This window comes from Dipodomys merriami, unplaced genomic scaffold, assembly GCF_024711535.1.
Source record: "Dipodomys merriami isolate MVZ:Mamm:240054 unplaced genomic scaffold, mDipMer1.0.p SCAF_62, whole genome shotgun sequence".
Taxonomy (NCBI): domain Eukaryota; kingdom Metazoa; phylum Chordata; class Mammalia; order Rodentia; family Heteromyidae; genus Dipodomys; species Dipodomys merriami.
Window position 1 is genome coordinate 1,509,552 of NW_027206202.1, and position 14,356 is coordinate 1,523,907.

At 50.7% G+C, this 14,356-nt stretch overlaps 1 protein-coding gene across 3 annotated transcripts; it reads right to left on the reverse strand.

The window, feature by feature from the left end:
• Positions 1–3,101: 3,101 nt before the first annotated feature.
• LOC138814970 (zinc finger protein 48) lies at positions 3,102–9,085 on the reverse strand. Of its 3 annotated transcripts, none has more exons than XM_070004134.1 (2): positions 8,834–9,085; positions 3,102–6,358 (listed from the first exon to the last, which is right to left on the reverse strand). In XM_070004134.1, the coding sequence occupies exon 2, from the start codon at positions 6,116–6,118 to the stop codon at positions 4,622–4,624; it is 1,497 nt and encodes a 498-aa protein (XP_069860235.1). In that variant the 5' UTR covers positions 6,119–6,358; positions 8,834–9,085; the 3' UTR covers positions 3,102–4,621. The 3 variants fall into 3 exon arrangements, with proteins under 3 accessions (XP_069860235.1, XP_069860234.1, XP_069860233.1); XM_070004133.1 differs by having other exon boundaries at positions 3,102–6,405; positions 8,834–8,970; XM_070004132.1 differs by having other exon boundaries at positions 3,102–6,411; positions 8,834–8,970.
• Positions 9,086–14,356: the final 5,271 nt, after the last annotated feature.

Below are 14,356 nucleotides of genomic sequence, written 5' to 3' on the forward strand. Positions count from 1 at the left end.
AAATAAACAGAATAATTTAATAAGGAAACCAGAAGCCAGTAGCTTACCCCTGTAATCCTAGCTACTCAGGAGGCTGTAATCTAAAGATTGAGGTTGAAAGCCAGCCCCAGGCAGGAAAGTCTATGAGGCTCTGATCTCCACTAAACTACCAAAAAAAAAAAAAAAGCTGGAAGTGGAGTTGTGGCTCAAGCTAAATGACAGCACCCAGACCTGAATTTAAGGCCCAGAATTGGCACACGTCAACACAAAAAATCACTATACTGATCTGGGAGTGTAGCACAGTAGTAGAACATGTGCTTAACATAAGCAAGAACCTGGCTTCTATCCTTAGCAGCACAAAAGTTTCCTTTTTCTTTTTTTAAAGACATTATGAATCACTTATGTACATACAAAAAGGACACTGGGTGACCTGGCAGAACACGAAGCCATTGAACAACTCCTTGAAAGGAGCAGGCACTGGTGCAGACCTCCCTAAACAAGTGAAGGACCTTGGAAAGCAAGCCAGAGGGAGTTTGTCAGATTGGTAAGGAAATTATGGGATTGTAAACTCTTGTAGAGTCTCACAGACTTTCCTGCCCCAGCTGGCTTCAAACTGTGACCCTCAGATCTCAGCCTCCTGAGGAGCTAGGATTACAGTCGTGAGCCACTGGTGCCCGGCTGTGTTATTTTCAAGATAGGGTCTTGCTCTATGCCTGAACAATCTGGACCATGATCCTCCTACTTGTGCTTCTCTGTGTCACTGGGGATAACAGGCATAGGCATTTCATTGGTTGAAATGAAGATCACACTTTTATCAGACTGGTTTTAAAGGTTGATCCTAGGATGATGCATACTTTCTTCTTTTTCTTTTTCTTTTTTTTTTCTTAGTTCGTCACGGGGCTTGAACTCAGGGCCTGGATGCTGTGTCTCAGCTTCTGCCCTCAAGTCTAGTGCGCTACCACTTTGAGCCACAGTGCCACTTCTGGTGTTTAATTGGAGGTGAGTCTCACAGACTCTCCTGCCCAGGCTGGCTGTGAACCTGGATCCTCAGATCTCAGTCTCCTGAGTAGCTAGGATTACAGGTGTGAGCCACTAGTACCTGGTTTGGTTCTACCTAAAACACCATCTCCCATGCTTTATCTATTTTTTATTTTGTTTGGTGCACATATTGAGGCTTGAACCCATAGCCCTAGTTTTCTCGCTGGGTTTGTTTGGTCATAGCTGGCACTCTACCACATGAGCTATGCCTCCAATCTGTCATTTTATTGGTTAATTAAGAGACAGTCTTGTGGATTTTTTTTCCCTGCCAGGGCTGGCTTCAAACCAACAGGAGGTATCAGTCTCCTGAGTAGCTTGAATTACAAGGAGTGCTAGAAATTCTGTTTTTGAAGGGTCAGGAGGGTAGGATTGCTCTGTTCTCTAAGATAGCCTCAAACTCCTGTGTTCAATGCATCTTACTGCCTCTTCCTCCCCAGTAGCTTACACTATATGTGTATATTGCTAGCCTGACTTCTTGGAACCTGCCTCAGAAACTGTGTGCTTGGTATCAAGCCCATGGTACACGCTGAGTCAAAGATGGGTCTGAATGACATAGCCAGACCCTTTCTTAGAAAAATAAAATCAGGGCTGGAGGTGTGGCTTAAGTAATGCAGGGCCTAGCAATCCTGAAGTCCTGAATTCAAACCCTAGTATGTTAAAAGAGAGGAGAGCGAGAGAGGGAGTTGGAGAGAGAGAGAGAGAGAGAGAGAGAGAGAGAGAGAGAGAGAGAGAGAGAGAGAGAGAGAGAGAGAGAGAGAACAAGGAAAAAAGGAAGAGGCTAACAAGCAGGCATATAGCTAAAAGTATACAAGTGGTAAGCTAAGGAGTTAGGCTTATCAGAGAGGGAGTAGGGAAAGGGAAAGACAGTAAGCATTTATATGCCTAAGCAGTATGGCCATATGTAATTTTACAGCGTTCACCAAGGTCAACTTGGAAGCAAGTCAGGAAAACAGCCAGAACCATCTTCTCAAAAGCCCCCTAAGGGGCCCCATTCAGACTAGCTCTGCCTGTGCAGTTACAGGCAAAAGTTCAAGACAACCAGTCTTGAGCACAAAGTTCTAGTCTCCAAGGGGTACACAACTTAACAGGGGTGGGAAGATGGGGAGGAAAGGCACTGTAGCAAGCTTTGATTTGTTTCTAGGGAAGCCAGTGGGAGGCTGCGATCTCTGGGGAATTTCTATTCAGGACTACTCCCCCAGGACCATTAGCCTGGGACAAGCAAAATTGCAAGCTATCAAGTACTTTAGCATTGCTTCAGCTGGCCAGATGTGCCCTGGTGTTTTTGTTCCTGGCCTCTGAGGTCAATTATTCTTGCCCTTCCCCCTTCCCCCTCCGAGGGCCCTGGCACAGGGAACTGTGGTTACTTTCTGCAAGGGATGACATTCTTTTTGCCTCTCTTTGGGCTGTGCAATCTGGTTGTTTTCTGCTACAGAAAAAAGAGCCTAAGGGAGGTGGGTTTCTCTGCATCCTTGAGTGTCTGGACCTAAAGGACTGGAAACATTCCAGCCAGCTCCAGCAAGTTTTCCCTCCCTTTGCTGAGACACACAATTATCCTTTTAAGGTTAGTGCTTGATCCAGGCTTTGGCCTATGATAGCCAGTCCTTAACCTGGGTCAGCAATTGGTAGACTTGGTATTTGTGTGTGTCAGTATTGGGGCTTGAACTCAGGGCTGGGTACTATCCCTTAATTTTTTCATTCAAGGCTGGCATTGTACCACTTGAGCCACAATTTCACTTCTGGTTTTTTGAAAGTTAATTGGAGATAAAAAGGTCTCACAAACGTTTTGCCTGAGCTGGCTTCAAACCAAAGCTCCATTCTCAGATCTCAGCCTCCTGAGAAGTTAGGATTACAGGCGTGAGCCACTGACACCTAGCTCTTGCGGCCTTTTTAGACCAGATACTGGAGTTCCAAAGTGGCTGACTATGCCAAGACAACCTCTAAAGGACTCCGAGAGCAAGGGATCCACATCTCCTTAAGGGCTTTGCCTGTGGTAGTACATTTACACCATTTTAATTGTCACAGGACAGCATGTTAAGAACATATACACACACCACACACACACACACCTACAACAGAGTCCGAGCCTCAGGCAAGGAAGTTTATTAGGAGACACATGGAAATGTGGCTGTCTGGCCTTTGGAGTTTTTCTGGCATCTCCTGACCTCAGTCCCAGTGAAGTCCCCAACCCAGCCTGCTAACCTATGGGCATGGCATGGCACCCAAACTGGATGCCACTAATGGCCTAGCTCTCTGTCAGTCTATTCCTCTAGGGTCCAGTTGTCATGGCAGTCTAGGGCACATAGATCCGAGCTGCATCCAAATCTGCCCCTTTCTGGCTAAGATTGTGTTTGGTAGCCCCCATTAGAGGTGAGGACCACTTACCACACAGTTAACTTTCCCCATGAAGGTGATCAGAATGCTCCACCTCATTCTTTTTTTGGGGGTGCCAGTCCTGGGTCTTCAACTTAAGGTCTGGGCGCTATTTTTAAACTCTTTTTTGCTCAAGGGCTTTGTGCTCTACTAGAGACATAGCTCTATTTCTGGCTTTTGGCGATTAATTGGAGATAAGAGTCTCACAGACTTTCCTGCCCCGGCTGGCTTTGAACCTTGAGCCTCAGATCAAGGTTTAAGTCTCTTGAGTAGCTAGGATTATAGGTATAGGTGTGAGCCACAGCACCCGGCTTTTATCTCATTCTTAATTCCTAGCCTTCATTTCCAGAAGTCTCATTGCTATATCTCAGAAGGCACAGGGCAAGGCTGAGAAAAGTAAATTCTGAATAGACAAGAAGCAGCCAAACTTTAGGATTTCTTTTTTTTTTTTGTCGGTTGTGGGGCCTAAACTCTGGGCCTGGACACTGTCCCTCAGCTCTTCAGCTCAAGGCTAGCACTCTACCACTTGAGCCACAGCAGCACTTCCGGCTGTTTTCTGCTTATGTGGTGATGAGGAATCGAACCCAGGGCCTCATGCATGCAAGGCAAACACTCTACCACTGAGCCACCTTCCCAGCCCTTTCTTTTTTTTTTTTTTTTCCTTGGAGGTACTAGTGTTTGAAATCAGAACTTCCTTTTCACTAGGCAGGATCACACTGCTTGAGCCATATTCCAGCCCTTTTTGTTTTATTTTTGAGATAAGACTGTCCTGGGGTTGACCTGGACTTTCATCTTCCTATTTATGCTGTGATGACAAGCACCCACCATCATACTCAACTATAGGTTGAGATGGAGTCTCCAGAACTTTCCACTCCCACTTGCTGCAATCACAGGTGTAAACCACTAGTTCCTTGCAAACTTAGGGTTAGGAGTCTATAGATCTTAATCCATTTCTAAATTTCCCAAGTATTTAATGAGCGCCTGTATGTGAGGCGAGATTCTAGAATCAGGGAATACAGGCCATACTGGCAAGGTCCTAACACCTTACCTGGACAATTTCCTGAGTATCAAAACACAATTATGGTCTCCGATCTCTATTTCTACCTACCCACTCCTTTCTCCCACTGCTCCCTCCATCTCCCTCCCACCACCTCCCATGCCCTTTTCTTCTCTGCTTCAGCAGCAGATTCCCCTCCCTTTGGTTTGCTGGCTCTCCACCCTCTCCTGGACCCCATCATTCCAGTCCTGTTGGTGATTCTTCCTTGAGAGGCCTTGTCTGAACATCCACTATGCCAAAGGGTCTCAAGGCCAGGTGCCCCCGCTGGTGCTTGATCCGAGCCGAGCTGTCACCAAAACCTTTGCCACACTCTGCACACTTGTATGGCTTCTCTCCAGTGTGGGTGCGCCTGTGTTTGACCAGATCTGAGCTTCGGGGGAATTCTTTCCCACAGAAGCCACACACATGGGGCTGGCTGGGTCCAGAGGGTTGGGCCCGAACTCGGGGTCGTGGAGTCGTGGGTGCTGGGCCAGGTGGGTTATGGGGCCGCAGGAGAGTAGATGGTGGTGGTGGTGGTGGCCGGGCACGTTCACCACGATGGGTGCGGAGGTGCTTAACTCGGGCTGAGCTATCAGCAAAACCTTTGCCACATTCAGGACAGAGGTAGGGTTTCTCTCCTGTGTGCACACGATGGTGTTTTACCAGGTCAGAGCTTCGGCGGAAGCCCTTGCCACACTCAGGACATTTGTGGGGCTTGTCACCTGCCAGGGGTGGGGGTGGCTCCCCAGCCTGGGGGCCTCCGGGCTCTGGCTCGAAGCCAGGCAAGCCAAAAGGCCCATCACCCGAGTGCGAAGGGCTTCTGGGTGTCAGGGAGGGGCTGGTGCCAAGAGGTGGTGGAGGTGGGCTGGAGATCAACGGGGCTACAGGGTAGCCTGCAAAACCGAAGTCTTGGGGTTCCATGTGTGTCAGACGATGGCGAAGCAGGGTAGAGCTGAGGCTGAAGGTTCGGTCACATTCAGGGCAGGCGTGGGGTCTCTCGCCACTATGGGTACGGAGATGCTTAACCCGGGCTGAACTGTCAGCAAAGCCCTTGCCACACTCGGGGCACAGGTAAGGCTTCTCACCTGTGTGCACCCGCAGGTGCTTTACTAGGTCGGAGCCTCGGGCAAATTCCTTCCCACACACATCACAGCCAAAAGGCTTGGGTCCCAGGTGACTGCGCTGGTGGCTCAGGAGGCTGCAGCTGAGTATAAACCTCTTGCCACAATCAGTGCAGGTATAAGGCTTGTCCTGTGCCTTGGGTCCCTGGGCAGCAGTGGGGGTGGCCCGGGATGGCTGTTGTCGAGGTACCACCGGCCGAGGGGGCTGCTCCCCTCGGTGTGTCCGCTGGTGCTTTATGCGGGCAGAACTATCGCCGAAGCCCTTCCCACAGATGCCACACTTGTAAGGTTTCTCACCCGTGTGTGTCCGCTGGTGCTTCACCAGATCAGAACTCTGCCGGAAGCTCTTGCCACATTCCCCACAAATAGTGGGGCGCTCACCAGCCGGGATCCGGGGTCGAGGGATCTTTGGGGGACCCTGGGTCTGTGGCCGAGCCCTGTAGGGCTTCTCACCACTGTGAGTTCGCTGGTGTTTGATGCGAGCTGAGCTATCGCCAAAGCCCTTGCCACACACCCCACATTTGTAGGGCTTCTCCCCGGTGTGGGTCCGCTGGTGTTTCACCAGGTCCGACATCTGTCGAAAGCTCTTGCCACACTCGCCACACACTGCTGTCCGATCACCACTCCCCTGGCCCCAGCGTGGTTCTCCCAAGACTCGGGGGGCTCTGTCCCGAGGCTGAGGCTTCCCTAACCCCTCTTTGTGGACCCATAAGTCATCCCAGGTCTGGATACCTTCAGGTTTTAGAGACACAGTTCCGACCTCATGAGCTGGGGCCAAATCTTCCTCTTCTTTGAATCCCAAGTCATCTTCTTCCTGTAGTTCAAATTCATCAGGCTGAGAAACCTCCACATTCTCACTCCCTAAAGCTGGGAAAGAAAGGAGTTGCACACCTCAGCACTTGATCATTGAGCTGTATACTCGGAGCCCAGCAGATCTTATCTTTGATATCAACCTCCATAAAAAGACTCTTTTGTGTGTGTGTGCATCCTGGGCCTTGAACTCAAGGCACTGTCTAAGCTTTTTTGTGCTCAAAGCTAACATTCTACCACTTGAGCCACAGCTCCATTTTTGGCTTTTTGGGTGTTTAAATGAAGATAAAAGTCTCATGGTCTTTCTTGCCTGGGCTGGCTTTGAACCTTGGTCCTCAGATCTCAGTTTTTTGTTTTTTTTTTTGGGGGGGGGTCCGGTCCTGGGGCCTGAACTCTGGGCCTGGGCGCTGTCCCTCAGCTCTTCAGCTCAAGGCTAGTGATCTACCACTTGAGCCATAGCACCACTTCTGGCTTTTTTCTTTTTGTTTATATGGTGCTGAGGAATCGAACCCAGGGCCTCATGCATGCAAGGCAAGGGCTCTACCACTGAGCCACCTTGCCAGCCCAGATCTCAGTTTCTTGAGTAGCTAGGATTACAAGTGTAAGCCACTGGTGCCTGGTTATAAGACTTCTTTTGACAATGGCTTAGTCTCAAGGATTTCTCCTCTAAGCTTGTCAAGCACTTATTATCTATGCATTTCAGTAATAATGGTGATACCTATTTACCATATCCTTAATATATGCCAATCTCGCAGAACTAAGAAAAGGCCTAGAGCTTGGCTCAAGTGGTAGCCATCTTTTTTTCCTTCTTGTGCTGGGACTCGAACTCAAGGCCTGGGTGCTGTTTTTGAGCTTTTTCACTGGAGTCCTACCACTTGAGCCACCTTTACTTCCTGCTTTTGGGTGGTTAATCAGGTACAAGAGTCTTAATGGACTTCCCTATCCAGCTGACTTTGATCCTCAATCCTCAGATCTCAGACCAGTGAGCAGCTAGGATTATAGGTGAGCCACCAGTGCCCGGCCTGCCTAGCAATCTTAAAAGCCCTGAGTTCACACTCCAAAAATAAATATGTATCAATCACTAAGCTATGTGGAACCCCAAAAATCCTAAGAGATAGTATTACCATTGTAATTACTCTTATAGGCTGGGCGCCGGTGCCTCACTCCTGTGGCTCACACCTGTAATCCTAGCTACTCAGGAGGCTGAGATCTGAGGACTTCAGTTCAAAGCTAGCCCGGGCAGGAAAGTCCCAGAGACTCTTATCTCCAATAAACCACTAGAAAACCGGAAGTGGCACTGTGGCTCAAGCAGTAGAGTGCTCACCTAGAGCTGAAGAGTGCAGGGACAGCACCTAAGCCCAGAGTTCAAGCCCCATGACCACCACCACCAACAACAACAAAAATTACTCTTATAATCATAGAGATGCTGAGAACTTAGGGTTTTTTGTTGTTTGTTTGTATTTTGTGCTGGTCCTGGAGCTTAAACTTAGGGCCTGGGTGCTGTCCCTGAGCTTTTTTGCTCAAGGCTAGCTAGCACTCTACCACTTAAGCCACAGCTCCACTTCTGCCCTTTTTGGTGGTAAACTAGAAGAAGAGAGTCTCATAGATTTTACTTCTCTGGCTGGCTTCAAACCTCAATCCTCAGATCTCAGCCTCCTGTGGAGCTAGGATTACAGGCTTGAGCGCACCAGTGTCCCACTCAAAGCCAGATTTTTAATTTAAGTCTGACACCCAAGCCTGTGTTACCTATTACGCTATGTCTCTATTTTGAAACCTGGTATGTGTTCTATTTGTATCTTGACATATTACCTGGTTTTGTAATTTATTTCTTCACTCATCCTATGTATGACTGTGGGTACCCACAGCCATCCCTCAAGATGCTTAGGAGTGGTAGGAGCGGTAAAATAAAGTACCAATCATTATAACTCGATTCAGAGAGAGGAGAAAGGAGATAGGGACAGACATTTGCATTGGAACGGAGAAGATCCTGGAGAGGCAGGGCAGATAAAGCTAGAGATGGATGTCGGGACTAGTCTGAGCATGCAAGATCTGGACTAAACAGAAGCTAAGAAAGGCTTTCAATTAGTAGAGGAGAGCTAAGGAAGGCTTGAAAACGCAGAGACCAGATTAGATCTGGGACGTAGATCAATCCGGCTGCAGGAAAGCATCACTGGAGAGAAAAGGTCGAGGGGGAAGGTTGACTGCAATTGCTCGGCTGAGACAGAACGAGACCTGAAGTAGGGCAGAGACCGAGAGCGTGGTGTAGACTGTGGGGGAGGGGTGCGATTCCGGAGCAGATGCCCCTTCCGGCCTGGCACACAGTAGGTGTTCAGAAAGGCTGGCTTCCTCCCTGGGAGCGCGCTCCCCTCCCCCTCCGCCCGGGAGCACAGCTCCTGTCCGATTTCCCCCCGATCTCAGTGGGCCAGAGCCCAGGACCGGAGTCCCCACCCAGCCATGCCCTGTCAGTGGGGGTCCTCACCTGCACCGGCGCCTCTCGGCAGCTCCCTCTCCTCCGGGCTCCGCAGGTTCGGACCCCAGGGCTCCACGGCGCGCTCCATCGCGCGGCACGCCGCCCTGGGCAAAGGGACAGACACCGGCCCCAGCGGTCACGCAGCCATGTGCGGCCCGCGGCGCCCTGCCGCCGCCCTCTGGCGGCCGAGGCGGGCACCGGGGCCCCGGCGCGGGGCGCGGCTCCCGGGGACCCCCGCCGGCCTCCCCTGCACCTGCTGCTCCCCGTCGCACGCGCGCGCGGCCACCGCGTCCTTGCCTCCCAGCGGGATGCGGGTTACCGGAGCTCCCCGGCGCCCCGCGACGCGGGCTCCGCGCCCAAGCCGGAGGGGGGGGCTCGGCCCCCAGGCGTCCCGGGGCGGCCGCGGGGAGCGGAAGCCAGCGCGGGGCGCGCCGAGCCGCTCTAGGACCCGGGAGGAGCCGCGCGCCCGCGGGCGCCGCCCGGTCGGCGGGGCTCGGTGGCTGGCGGGCGGCTCCGAGCCGGGGACGGCGGCCCGAACTCGGTGGTTTTAACCGTGTGCTTCCTGGGCTGCTGCGGGGCGCCGGGGGCCGAGGCTGCTTCTTCCCGATCGTCGCCGGGTCCCGGCGTCACCCGCGCCCACCTCCGGGGCGGGTGGGCAGCGCCACCAGCCACGCTGGCCCGGGAGAGACAAAGAGGGAGCCGGAGCCGGACCCGGGGAAAGGGGTGGGGGAGAGACCGAGGCAGACAAAGGGCGGCGGGGACCCCAGACGGGGCGGGGCGGGGCGCCGAGTCTCGGGAAACAAAGCCCGGCTGGCCCGGAGGCCGGCGGCCCGGGAGGGGCGGGGGCTGGGCTGGGGGGGGGACTGGGACAGGAGAGGGGCTGGGGGGGACCCCAGGTAAATGCTGGGGGGTGAGGCCGGCTGATAGAATAGGGGGAGAAGCAGAGAGAGAGAGAGAGAGAGAGACACCCCTTCCTCTTCCTGAAGACCCTGGAAAGCCGAGTCAGCAACGCCCCTGACGACCCAGGAGCAGATCGGTGCCCGGGGACGGGCGCCTCTCCCTTGGGGTGAGGTGGACAGGGCCCCAACCAGGTGCCAGATCCGCTGAGACGTGCCCAAAAAGGTTGTAAGAGGGAAATCCCAAGAGCATTGCATAAGGCTACAGATTTCCGGACCCCCTTCTCATCCTCAGGCTGAGAAGTCTGTCTCCTCCCCCTCCTGTCCTTCCTCCTCCTCTTCCTCCCCTCCCCCCCCAGCAGGTGGACAGGAGTCCTAGATGGGGAGCTTAGATGACCTGCTATTAGCGTTCCCCAACTGCCCTCGCACTTTACTCTCACTTTTGAATAAACTTTGCCTCTGCTCTCACTTTTCCTGCCTCCTAATTTGTTATTTGTTGGAAGAGAGAGAAAATAAAATAAAATAAAAGAACCCAAGACCCCCACGTGCTGTCAGAATCACATTTGTAGCCTCCACCGAGACCCTGAAGCTGCGACTCAACAGAAGTCAGAGGCCTGAGTTAAAGAGGATGCAATGCTCAGGCAGAGACAATGCACCAAGGTTGACAGTGGAGGGGGGGAAAATGGCCTCTGGAGACAAAGAGATGGACAAACAGATAAAAGAGAGATATAAAGTTATTGAAGCAGTGTTGGAGGAAAAAGGAAAAGGGATGGGGGGAGCAGGAAGCCTGGAGAGAGGAACAAAAGACAACATTGAGTTAAACAGGCAGGAACAAAGAGACAGAGACACAAAGAGGCTGTCAGAAAGCTAGGGACCCGTGGACATACCTACAAATCCCAAGCCCAGGAAGAGGCATAATTGCAGGATCTTTTTTTTGAGGGGGGGTCAGTTGTGGGGCTTGAGCTCTGGGCCTGGACACTGTCCCTGCCCTCTTCAGCTCCAGGCTACAGCTCTACCACTTGAGCCACAGCACCACTTCCGGTTTTCTTGTGGTTTATTGGAGACAAGAGTCTCATGGACTTTTCTGCTCAGGCAGCTCTGAACTGCCATCCCCAGATCTCAGCCTCTTGTGTAGCCGCCACCCACCGGCACCTGGCTTGTACTCCAGGAGGCAGATCTACTTTTGAGGAAAGGAACGCCCAGAGGGATCTTTAGCCACTCTTCCAAAAAGAGGCATGGGGAGCTGGCTCACACCTGTAATCCTAACTACTCAGAAGACTGAGATCTGAGGATCAATGGTTGGAAGCCAGCCTGGGCTGGAAAGCCTGTGAGACTCTTATCTCTAATTAGCCACCAATTAGCAGAGATGTGGCTCAAGTGGTAGAGAGCTAACCTTGAACAAATAAATTGCTCAATAGTGCCCAGGCTTTGAGTTCAAGCCAAAGTACCGGGACAAACAAAACCAAATAAAAATATTTGGAACTTTTCCTTCCCTCATCCTCCACAAGATATTCAACTGGTGTTCAAGTCTAGTCTCTCTATCAGAAAAATTGGTCCCCTTTTCTTCACCCACTGTACTCTACTGTCCTGCCTTAGTTTTTTTGTTTTTTTTTTTTGGTTGGTTGTGGGGCCTGATCTCTGGGCCTGGGCGCTGTCCCCCAGCTCTTCAGATGTAGACCAGCGCTCTACCACCTGAGCCTCAGCCCTACTTCCTGCTTTTTCTGCTTATGTGGTGCTGAGGAATCGAACCAAGGGCCTCATGCATGGAAGGCAAGCACTCTACCACTGAGCCACCTTCCCAGCCCCCCTGCCTTAGTTTTACCTCTGGTCAGCTCATTCCTCTTACTCAATAACATTAAAGAAGGTAATATATGCATTTCTTTATTTTTTATTTATTTCTTTATATTTTTTTGGTTGGTTGTGGGGCTTGAACTCTGGGCCTCAGTGTTGTCCCTCAGCTCTTCAGCTCAAGGAGAGAGCTCTACTGCTTGAGCCACAGTGCCACTTCCGGCTTTTTTCTTTTTGCATATGTGGTGCTGAGGAATCGAACCCAGGGCCTCATGCATGCAAGGCAAGCGCTCTACCACTGAGCTACCTTCCCAGGCCCATCAGCAGGAAAATTTAAATCTAATATTGTTACACTGATATAATCTCACTTTAGTATTTATCCTTCCAGATGTGCATCTGTGCCTGTACATAGGTAAGCATATAGATTTCTTTCTTTTTGGTCAGTTGTGGAGCTTGAACTCTGGGCCTGGGCACTGTCCCTCAGCTCTTCATCTCAAGGCTAGCACTCTACCACTTGAACCAAAGTGTCACTTCCAGTTTTCAGGTGGTTAATTGGATATAGTCTCATTGACTTTCTTGCCTGGGCTGGCTTTGAACCATGATCCTCAGATCTCAGCCTCCTGAGTTAGCTAAGATTACAGATGTTAGCCACCAGCACTGGGCTGCATATAGATTTCTACAAATAGTCACAATCCCGTGCCAGTGGCTCATGCTTGTAACTGTAACTACTCAGGAGGCTGAGATCTGAGAATCTGGGTTCAAAGTTTGGGTAGAAAAATCTACAAGAGGGGCTGGGAAGGTGGCTCAGTGGTAGAGTGCTTGCCTTGCATGCATGAGGACCTGGGTTCGATTCCTCAGCACCACATAAGCAAAAAGATTAAAAAAAAAAAAAAAACGGAAGTAGTGCTGTGGCTCAAGTGGTAGAGTGCTAACCTTGAGCTGAAGAGCTCAAGGGACAGCACCCAGGCCCAGAGTTCAGGCCCCACGACCAGACCGAAAAAATAAAAAAGAAAGAGAGAAAGAAAGAAAAGTCTACAAGACTCCTATCTCCAGTTAAACATTAAAAAAAAAAAAAAAAGGCAGGCCCTTGTGCTAGCTCATGCCTATAATCCTAGCTACTTAGGAGGCTGAGATTTGAGGATCACAGTTAGAAGCCAGCCCAGGCAGGAAAGTCCAGGAGACACTTATCTCTAATTAACCCCCTAAAAATGGGAAGTAGATCTGTGGATCTAAGAATTTAAGGATTAGAGTGTAGCTTAAGTAGCAGAGAGTTTGTCTAGTGAGTTCAGGGCCCAGAATTCCATTCCCTTGTACCATCACAACACAAATACTAAGTGTTCCAGGGTGGCACTCTACTACTTGAGCCACAGCTCCATTTCTGGCTTTTTGCTGGTTAATTGAAGATAAGTCTCAAGGACCTCTGTGCCAGGGCTGGTTTCAAGTGTTGATCCTCAGATCTCAGCCTCCTGAGTAGCTAGGATTATAGGCATGATTCATGGTTAGCCAGATATGATTTTCTTTTCTTCCTTCCTGCTTTTTCTTTTGTGATGTTGGGTCAGAGCCCAGTGCCTCATGAATACTAAGTGATTCCCTGACTCCCCCACCCCCAGAGTCTTAACTAAGACCATAGGGCTGCTCAGCCTGATGAGAAACTTGGGAGGAAGGGCTGGAATAGGAAAGGATATAATTATCCTTCCCTTTGCTTCTATCTAAGCATTACTGTCATCCTTCCTCCTCCCCCTCCCCCCACTTAAAAATGAACGCTGTGAGTTATACTTACTTGTGGCTGTCTCTCTGGACTGACTTAATTCACACTGTCTGAATCTTTAACAACTGATCCAGACAGCAGTGACTGGATTTGAACTGTCAGCCCCACCACACTACTCAGCTCATGAAGTAATAACTAGAGTTTACCATAAGTGAGCTCATCTCATAGACAAAGCCTGTTCTAACAGCTTTATGTGATGTAGCTCATATGCTATAATCTTCATCAGGTGTGTGTGTGTGTGTGTGTGTGTGTGTGTGTGTGTGTGTGTGTGTGTGTGTGTGTGTGTGTGTGTGTGTGTGTGTGTGTGTGTGTGTGTGTGTGTGTGTGTGTGTGTGTGTGTGTGTTATGTGTACACGTGTCCAGTACTGGGGCTTGAACTCACGGCCTTACACTTTCGCTTGGCTCTTCTGCTCAAGGCTGGTATGCTACCACTTGAGCCCCAGCTTTGCTTCTGGCTTTTTGCTGATTAATTAGAGATACTGGTCTCATAGAAGCTGGGCACCAGTGGCTCATGCCTCTAATTCTAGCTATTGAGGAGGCTGAGATCTGAGACTGGTGGTTTGAAGCCAGCCTGGGGAAAGAAAGTCCATGCGACTCTTAGCTCCAATTAATCACCAAAAAGCAAAGTGGAACTGTGGCTCTAGTGGTAGAGTGCTAGCCTTGAGCAAAAGGAACCTTGGCACAGACACAGCACCCAGTCACAGAGTTCAAGCCCCAGGACGGGGGTGGGGGGGAGAGGGGGGAGAGAAAGTCTCATGGACTTTTTTTTCTGCCCAGGCTGGCTTCATGCCACAATCTTTTGACCTCACATTCTTTTTTTTTTTTTTTTTTTTTGTCGGTCGTGGGGCTTGAACTCTGGGCCTGGGAGCTGTCCCTCAGCTCTTCAGCTCAAGGCGAGCGCTCTACCACTTGAGCTACAGCGCCACTTCCGGTTTTCTGGTGGTTTATTGGAGATAGGAGTCTCACGGTCTCTGCTGCCCAGGCTGGCTTTGAACCACGATCCTCAGATCTCAGCCTCCTGAGTAGCTAGGATTACAGGCGTGAGCCACCAGCGCCCAGCTGACCTCGCATTCTTTAAGT